The 9,259-nt window shown below is 38.6% G+C and overlaps 1 protein-coding gene across 1 annotated transcript in view; it reads right to left on the bottom strand.

Annotated features, from left to right (window-relative positions):
• tmtopsb (teleost multiple tissue opsin b) overlaps positions 1-9,064 on the bottom strand; it is a 32,310-nt gene extending 23,246 nt beyond the window's left edge. Inside the window, 2 exon segments of the mRNA XM_014005382.1 lie at positions 1,223-1,551; positions 8,539-9,064. Coding sequence (XP_013860836.1) covers positions 1,223-1,551; positions 8,539-8,962 — 753 coding nt within the window. The 5' untranslated portion in view covers positions 8,963-9,064.
• Positions 9,065-9,259: the final 195 nt, after the last annotated feature.

Raw genomic sequence — 9,259 nt, 5'->3', positions numbered from 1 at the left:
GTGCTGTCTTGTGTTTTCTCAACATATATTTTACATATCTTCTGCCCAATTTGAAGAGTTAATTCAATCACTGAATCAGGTGTGTTGGAGCTGGAAAACCTCTAAAACATGCAGGATAGCGGCCCTCGAGGACTGGAGTTTGACACCCCTGATCTATGCGGTCCCATGGCCCTCTGCGGCCCAAAGTTAAAAACTGTTGTTCTTTTGAGGCCCTCAAGGTGGCGCTTGCGGCCCACAATTGGTCCACGGCCCATAGGTTAAGAATCTCTGGTCTAGTATTCCTAGTATCGCCTATCCTTACTGATTGGTCAGCTGCTGTCATCATGTCTGTTCTGAACAAATGATTCCAGTTTAATGATTGTGTGTAATTCAGTTTGTGGGCCAGATGGAATCAACTTGCAGCCCAGATATGGTTCAGAGACCACTAGCTGACAATAACAGGTTTAAAAGCAACAATATTTTGTTTGTGAAAATGTTCATTCATTCGTTCGTTCATTTGTTTGTCCCTACCTCCCTCCCTCCCGCCTTCCAATCAGGCAAACCTCAAACCTCCCTGGGGAGGTGCTCAGGAGGGGTCCTTACCCCTTGCCAAGTAAAGTGTTCATTAATGAGGACAATCCTCCCTGCTTGGTTTTGTTTTGAACCAAACTATATTAAATATTTCTATCAAATCCTAGAAAAAAACAATAAAATGCTGAAACGATCCTAGCTAGAATAACCATCCTAGCTTTCAAGGCCAGAGCAGCACGTGAAATGAGGATAACTTGAAAAAAGTGATCACACACTGGTTCATGCTCTACTTATCCTGCCCACAAATACTCTTCGGAAAAAAAAAAAAAAKCAACACACTTGTAGGATTTGTGAAACAGATATGTTAGAAGTAGATGCTGGATGAGGCCTAATAAGTCATTAAAAACTAATTCTTATTTCTTATTTCTGTGGATAATTTGAGCAGAAGTAGCACTCCTCAGCTCATTAAAACTCACATTTTCCATGAGTTTCAGTGTCACCACTGGTGGTTACAGATTCATTGCTGCACATTATTAGTTTTATTGGATTTGATTGTTTGACTTTGTAATTTGATTAAAACCACATCTATGCTTCTCTTCTCTTCCTTTTTCAGCTTTGACTCTTATAATCTCTTCTTGAAGCTGTTTTTTTCAATGTTTTAACAATCAAACCCACAGAGAATATCAACACTCTGAAACAGAAAACATCTCACCTGTCTGATTGCGTGCAGCAGCTTGCCATATGAGTAGACGATTACGGCGAACGGCAGAACCAGGCAGAAGATGAAAAGGCTGATGATGTAGGAGATGTTGTTAGGCGTCTGGGTCTTCCAGTCCACTGAGCACGTGGTGCCGGGGCCCTCGGGTCCGTATTTGCTCCAGCCCAGCAACGGGGGCACAGTCCAGGCCACGGAGTAGAGCCAGGAGAAGCAGATCCCCGCCAACGCCGGACGGAAGTCTCTGCCGTCGGCTATAGTGGGCGCCATCATGGTGCAGTAACGCTCGTAGGACAAGACCGCCAGAGAAATCAGGGAGACGATACCTGATGGGGAGAAAATGACACGAGTGTCACAACTTACTGTCCGCAAAAGCAGCACATTAAACAACAGACAGTGATTTTAACTAAATCTGATYCTTATTGGGGGCTTTCAGGAGCCAGAAAGCAGATTTTCCAAACTGGAGCATCTGTTCTATTTCCCCGAGAATGATTGAGATGCATTGAAATGCAAAGTGAAGTTGAAGCTTTACTTGCTTTGATCATTTTGATGCTTTTTGAATTTGTTCATCTTTGGGGCACAAACAAGAAGTTCATTTTCTGACTTTAATGTGAAAAAATGTCAGAATTAGCTGTGGGTGGGACWAATTTACATCCAACTCATGCTGATTTAGAACTTAAAAAAAGTTTTCATCTTCTTTACCAAAACCATTCATTTTTCTGTACTATGTGGACAAAATATTACATTTATGAAGCATAATTATACACGTATTATTCTGGATTACACAACAAATGTAATGCCACTGAATACATACAGTACTAGCAAAATGTACAACCATTAGAGTTAAGGTAAAAAAGAATAAAAAASTGAAAATGTATATAAATTTGATAAAGTATGAGGCTAAGATGTTTTATTTTTACCTCCTAATCCCTGAATTAAATCTTGTGTTGTGACATTATGTAGTAGTGTGAACCAAAACCACCTCTCCACAGTCAGGTAGCGACTTAAACGGAGGCAAAACCTTCAACAATCTGTGTTAAAAGATAATTGCAGCTGCTAAATGTACTCAGTGATGATTTACCTGCGTGTGAAGCAACTTTAGTTCTTAATCAGAGCCAATCAGCATATAGAGACTGGAGTATTGATCCAGAGGTACTTTGACTAGAAAAGACATAAATTACACACAATCACAGCCCCCGAAATGGAGCGCTCTGGTTGGCTGAAAATACAACTTAAAGGGGACCTATTGCCCAAAATTCACTTTTTAAAGCTTTTTTTACTCAACTTTGGGTATGTACTTCTTAAAAAAAACAGTCCTAGGACCAAAAAATGCACCCAGGGGCATATTTACTGTAAGTAAATGTATTTTTATGTATATTAATGACAAGTTTTATACTTCCTACATTTTGTGATGTCACAAGCCGTACGACAACCCACCGGAACCTGCGTTCAGCCCCTCACGCTGTCATGACGTTGTCTCGTCTTAAAAAAAACCTTCTCTCCTCCTGGCCACACCTCCTCCCTCACCCCCCTCAGAGTCTCCACTTTATGCATTTTTCAAATTTGCGTTGGGGGCTGAGTTATCCTTTCACAGGGGGGTAAGTTCCACTTTAAAATGGKTACTTCTAAATTGTTTGTTCTTCCCCAATTACAAAAATGATCCCAAAATATTTTTAGATTTACACAAGAAAAGATGTTCCTCTGTTTCTATAGGTTGCAAAAAGTATATTCATTATCCCCAATTTGGAGTTCAAAAAATCTCCACAGGGATAAATATTGTTTATTGTTTTAAAGTGTACTTCTTCAGCTTTGGGTGGGATAGGAAACTTGAGATAGTTARATCTAACCTTTATTTACATTTGTAAAAGTGAATTCTTTTGTTAAACTTTGTCTTTTCAGGGGAGATGGAAAACATTAAAGATGTTTTTATCCTTCTTGTAAATAAATGGATGAGAATAAAGAGTATTGTTGAGGTATTACCTCTGTATATAACAATAATGACCCTTTAATACTGCAAATAATAACTTTTGGGGTCGCATTAATTACGTCCAGAGTTGTATAAAGTACTACAATGTGATACTTGAGTAAAGGTACAAGTATCTTACAAAAAATTACTTTAAAATTAAAAAAATCACTCTCCTTTAGGAATATTACATGAGTAAAAGTCAAAGTATCTGACATTTTTTGTACTTAAGTATTAAAAGTAAAAGTATTGATTTAAAATGAGCTGATAGATTTTCTGTAATGACATTTATTAGGAGGTGACCTCCCCAAAAAACTGCAGAAATGACTATGAAGTATTAACATAATAGGATGCACTAGTCTTGCTGTTTCAGTTTATACGGTATATATCAAGGCTGCACAAAGCTTTTCTCCAAAATGAAAATCTATCTGAGGGCTGCGGACAAACGCAGTAATACAATTTATAAAATACGTACAAATACTTCTTAAGTTCAGTCTTGAGGCATTTTGGTGATCTCACCTCCTGATTGGTTGGCAGCACCATCATCTCACCTGTTCTGTATTTGGCTCATCAGCTCACAGGCTTCTTAAGGCTGTTTGGAGGATCAGATCTTCGCTGAAGCATCACTACTCTAAAGATCTCAGCCTTTTGTTACCAGAGTTTACCTGATCGTGTTTTTTTCTATGCTTACCTGTCTCCAGAGTTCGAAGGACCTCCTGAGTTGTTTTTGATCCACCTGTTTTCTGAGCCTGCCTGATTAACTCCACCCGATGAGCCTCTCACCTGAACTCCTCCAGCACTGCCTGTCTGCCTCCACCGAACCAAACACTCACCTGAAGATCACTCACTAGTAAATCCTCGCCTGTGGAATAATTCACCTGTAAATACTCACCTGTGGACCCGGGACCTACTCCTCCACGTTGAGCTTGCTGAACTTACCCATAAGATCAAATACTTTTTTAAGATAACTCGTTTGGATTCCAAACCCACTAATAACCTCTAAAACTTCTCTGCTTCCAGGTCCTGTTCCCCCACCTGCACCTCTAAAAGTAAAAACACTTACCTTTATTTACGTGCCTCTGGTCTTGATCTGTTTTCTGGTATTGCTCACGTTGACTCTAGTTTTGGTTACCTGACACAGTCCTTTTATTTTAATGATTATGTCCTGCTGGAGTGTGACATGATTTGTTTGTGTACAAACTAATACGGTACCAGAATTTGATATCATTAAACTTCTCATTCAACAACAATTAAATTCACTCTATCTAGGAGGCACAGTTTACATGGATAGAATTTTTTTTTTCACAATAACAAGCTGGAATGAAAACAAAAATGAAATAAAAGTAACGACTTTCTACTTATGGCCTTTTTTAAAAATGTAAGTAGTAGAAAGTACAGATAATTGTGTGAAAAGAAGTAAAAGTAAAAAGTAGGCTGAAAAATAATTACTCAAGTAAAGTACAGATACCCAAAAATTCTACTTAAATACAGTAACCAAGTATTTGTACTTGGTTATTGTTATAAGGTATGACTGGAGTTCTACAGTTCTACTCGCGTGTGGAAAATAASCAAAGCACTCGAGCCTCTCTTCAGACGGATGTCGCCATATTTGTTTTAACTCACGACAGCAACCGCTCATGTGACAGTTTAGAACCACAGTACACATAGCGGAAACAGAAATACTTCAGACCTTCAAAATAAAAGTGTAAGAGCGTAATAGATCACGTAAAAGTTACTTTACAACTCAGATTATGTCATAGTATTTCTGACTAGTACAGGTGAGATTATATTTACTCATAAATCTGCAAATTCCAGAAAGTTACCTCTACTGTCCATTAGATGTAATATAGACCGTGTTCCCTGTTCAGAACAGTTTTTATAAAAAAAAGATGTTGGGGTTTTGTTTTTTCTCCGTTAAAAATAGTCAAACTACCATTACTTCTTCCTCGTCTGAATGTTTATTTACTCTGAACTCACGTTTGATCTTGAGTCTTTGCCATGTATCTGTACACCACATACTGTAGGACCAAACCTGTTATATCTATGAGTTTTCATCATCATGTGTGAAGTCTGTAAGGTTTTGAAAATCAAGCGGCAGTTTTAAAATCTTGCCATGTGAACCATGTATTACCATCAGTGTGTGTGTGTGTGTGTGTGTGGCTGAATGACTGTAGTGTAAAGCGCTTTGGAGCCTGAAGGGACTTGATAAAGTGCTGAGCAAGTTCAGGCTATTTAATATTTATCAAAAAAAAAAAAAAACAAAGACGACAAAACTTTGCTTGTGGCCCTTCTTAGACTATAGCTGTTATCAGTCCATGATGAGGTCATTCAAAAAACTACCTACAACAGGTAAGATATTATTTATTCACAACCTTACCACAGAAACACTTTTTTAAATATCCACGTATAGCTTCATTGAGCACGCACCAAATAATTTTAAAGCAGCATGGCTTTTCGAGCTAAATCTCCTCTGTGGGCTGCAATTAAGCACAGTCGACTTTGATCTCATCCCACTAAGATGTATTAAAATCACATTAAGAACCACTTTATAAATAAATAAGCATCATCTCAACATCTATTAATATGAAGCAAAGCAATGAGTTTTTTTTACTAGGCAATTAATTACCACCATCAATCACTGCTACTTATTAAATGTTTGATGCCAGTGTTCCCATTCCCTCCTGAATGAGCCAATAAAAAACATATAATCAGTCCCTGAAGTGAATCTCTGAAGCATCTCAGCTCCTCTCTATCAGCGAGGCTTTCATCCTGTCACAATTTTGATGCTTTTGCCTGTTTCTTTTTTACAGATGTTCTACACTACTAAGAACTGTGCAGAATTAATTATAGAGGTTTCCTGGTTATGGATACACTTTAATTACATTTTTTTTAACAAAGTGACTGTTTAAGTTCAGTGTGGATTATTGCAGAGAACCTGTTGACCCAGTCAGAATCACTTGGTTTTTAAGAAAATAGAAGTCCAGGATAAATAAAAAAAATAACATTCATCCTGTTTTTACTCTGAATAAAGCTCATTTCTCTGCACCTCACCTCAACTACAAAATTAAGACTAAAATTGCAAAATTTTTAACGTTTTGATGAGTTTGAAGCTGAACGTTTTAAAGAAAAGGGAACAAAACCACAGAAATGCCTGAAGCAAATTGCTTATCTGAAAACAATTCAGTCCTTAATGTTCTGTGGTTTCCATCATCATTAAAATGTTCAAGCTATTTGTTAAAAAATAAAGAAAATATTTCATTTTTAGAGCATTCAGATTTCAATTATTAGCAGGGTACTGTGCAAAAGTCTTGAGTCCACTTTTATTTCTTTACGTTTTACATAAATCAGTCAGATTTTCCTTTAATCTTTTAATGTTGTTTTGATCAATGTTTCTATGGGCTTTTCTTTGGATATTGGCTGCTTTTTTCACTCATTTTAATCCAATATCTGACCATTATCAGCAGATTTTATTGTTAAGTCCTTATTTTAAAGTCACTTTTTGTCCTGCAGCTTTCCTTATTATTGTTTAAAAGCACATGCGACACGATATGTTGTTACATTGATACAAGCACAAAATGTGAAATGTAACGACAAAAAAAATCCAGATTAACAGAAAAAAACCCACATTGCGTCTCAAGTCACAGAATTTTACATCTAAAATCAATCTTCTGTTTCATGAACAGTAAAGACAGACTAAAAGTTTTCTTATATCCTTCTATAGGTCACTTTTAAGTTAAAGTTTTAAATCTCCAGAGTTTTCTGTCTTGGTTGAATGAAGATCTAAATGAAACATACAGTATATTGTTTAGCAGAGAACTCTGCAGAACAATATAAAAGCACACAGAATGTCAGTTTTACACATTTTACACAAGTTCTTTAGTACTGACTTTAATTTTCTTTYTAGCATCATCACACAGTTCCACATGATACTGTTAACTTCTGAACACAAAAGTCTCTGTTTTTTCTCTCTTCTCGTCGTGCTCTGTGGAGCAGAACAAAAACATTCAGTGATGCAGCTTTTACGTTCCAAACTGCTGACTCAGCCTGCCAGAGGATTCAGTACTTCCAAAATCCTTTATATTCAGCTTGGCTTTTGTKTCATTGCACTGTTTCCTTTATAAATTAGATTTTATTTATTGACTGTATAAATATMTTAAGGCTTATAAATCATTTTAAGTTAGGTTACAGTCTGAGTATTTCACTGATAATCATTACTTCAATAATTAGTTTTGACCAAATAATTAGAATTTATTCATTATTAAAAATAATTTATTTTTGCGAAAACGTATTTYTTTTTCCCACGTACTGTTTATATTATTTATTCGTTTTATCTTCTGCAACATTTAACTTCTTCTGCATGATTGACCCTCCAGATCTGCTCMGTTTCCTGCAATTTTGTCAATTTGTGAGGTATTAAAACAAGGTTTGGCTGGTTTATTGCTTGACTGAAGTGATTTCAGACCAATTATTTAAGGCTTTGTTTCCCTGTTTTTTTTTCTTCCCTTTTTTTCCCTTTATTATTATTATTATTTTTGAAAGTCCAGACTCTGAAGAAGAAACAGGCGATCAGAAGCAACAACAACTTGATGCAGCTCCATCCACTCCAAACTGCATCTCAACAGAAAACTAAGATTAAATCATGTTGTAGTTTCAGGAAAAGAGAATTCCATCCCATAACAGATCGATCTTTTAAAATCCAACAGAGAAACTCTACAGTGAGCACGCCAGTCAGCAGAAGCTGGGTCAGTCCTGCATCTTTCATGCTTCAGTTTATTTCACTCCAGTGGCTGGAAAATCTGGATCCTTCAGCTTCTGAGCTGTGAGCTTAAATCAATAAAGCCTGATCAGAGAGCTGTCCTGAACAGGTCACTGGTTTGAGTTCTGTCAATGTCAGCTCAAATATGAACTCAGAAAGAATTATAAATGCTTTTCCCTCTTTTTATTTTAGTGTTCATCCATGTCATCTTATCCCAACGAAATTATTTTTGGGGCATAAAATGATGAAGGTTCACATAATTATTTGTTTTTAGGGTCAGTTTGAAAGCTTGGTGCAGTACAGAACAGCAGACTGCACTTTTGCCATTTTAATAACGTGCAGTTTATATATTTATTTAGCAAATTAGCTGAAAATTAATTGAATCTTTATGGTTGGGAGTGCTGCAGGCAGTGATGAACTTTCTGTTTCTTCATTCAGAAAAAGTGCAGCTCGTGTTGTTTAAGAACTTTTGTTTTGAAGGATTGCGCAGCAACATGCCAAACTGTTTCTGCAACATTAAAAATAATAATAATAATAAAAAAGACACTTCAGTTATCATTATTCAAACTCTGCTGACACACAGCACTGACTCACCCAGACATGCGTTAATGAACCCGTACCAAACGCACCCCGCGCGCCCGATCAGCCAGCGCCCCTGGGTGCTGGCCGCGAAGCTGAACGGGGTRCCCAGCACGCTGACCAACAGGTCGCTCACCGAGATGCTCACCAGCAGCAGGTTCATGGGCGTGCGCAGAGCCCGGAACCGGCAGAAGAGCGCGAGCACCAGGAAGTTCGCGAGCAAACCGAGGGCGCCGATGAAGCCCAGGCACAGCGCCACCACCAGGTGCCCGGTGGGGCTCAGGGACGGCGGGGGCGCAGCGCCGTGTTGGCCCGTGGTCACCTGCCCGGGACAGCGCGCGCAGCTCGGGCTCTCGTCGGAAACGATCATGCCGGGCTGAGCCGCGGAGTTTTGACCAGAACCATCCGGTCTCGGTGCTTTTTTTTTTTTTTCTTTCATGCGGTCAGCTCATCTGGAGGAGCGAAGGCGCGCGGACTGTGGAGATGCGCTACACTGCAGGCACGCTCATTACAAGAAAATAATAAAAGGTGTTCTGCTCCAGAGACCCACTTGTCCAATGAAGGAGCGCAGATCCAGGTGTCTTGTAAACCCGCCCCTCCGCCGCGCGCTCTGGGTTCTGCCATCAAGTGTACAAAGTGCGCCTCAGCAAATGCGTGGCTGAGGGGAGTGAAGACACAACAGTGTGTGTGTGTGTGTGTGTGTGTGTGTGTGTGTGTGTGTGTGTGTGTGTGTGTG

The sequence above is a fragment of the Austrofundulus limnaeus genome, unplaced genomic scaffold, assembly GCF_001266775.1.
Source record: "Austrofundulus limnaeus strain Quisiro unplaced genomic scaffold, Austrofundulus_limnaeus-1.0 Scaffold30, whole genome shotgun sequence".
In the NCBI taxonomy this organism is placed as follows: domain Eukaryota; kingdom Metazoa; phylum Chordata; class Actinopteri; order Cyprinodontiformes; family Rivulidae; genus Austrofundulus; species Austrofundulus limnaeus.
The sequence above is the reverse complement of the archived record's forward strand: the minus strand, read 5'-3'. Positions and strand labels throughout refer to the sequence as shown.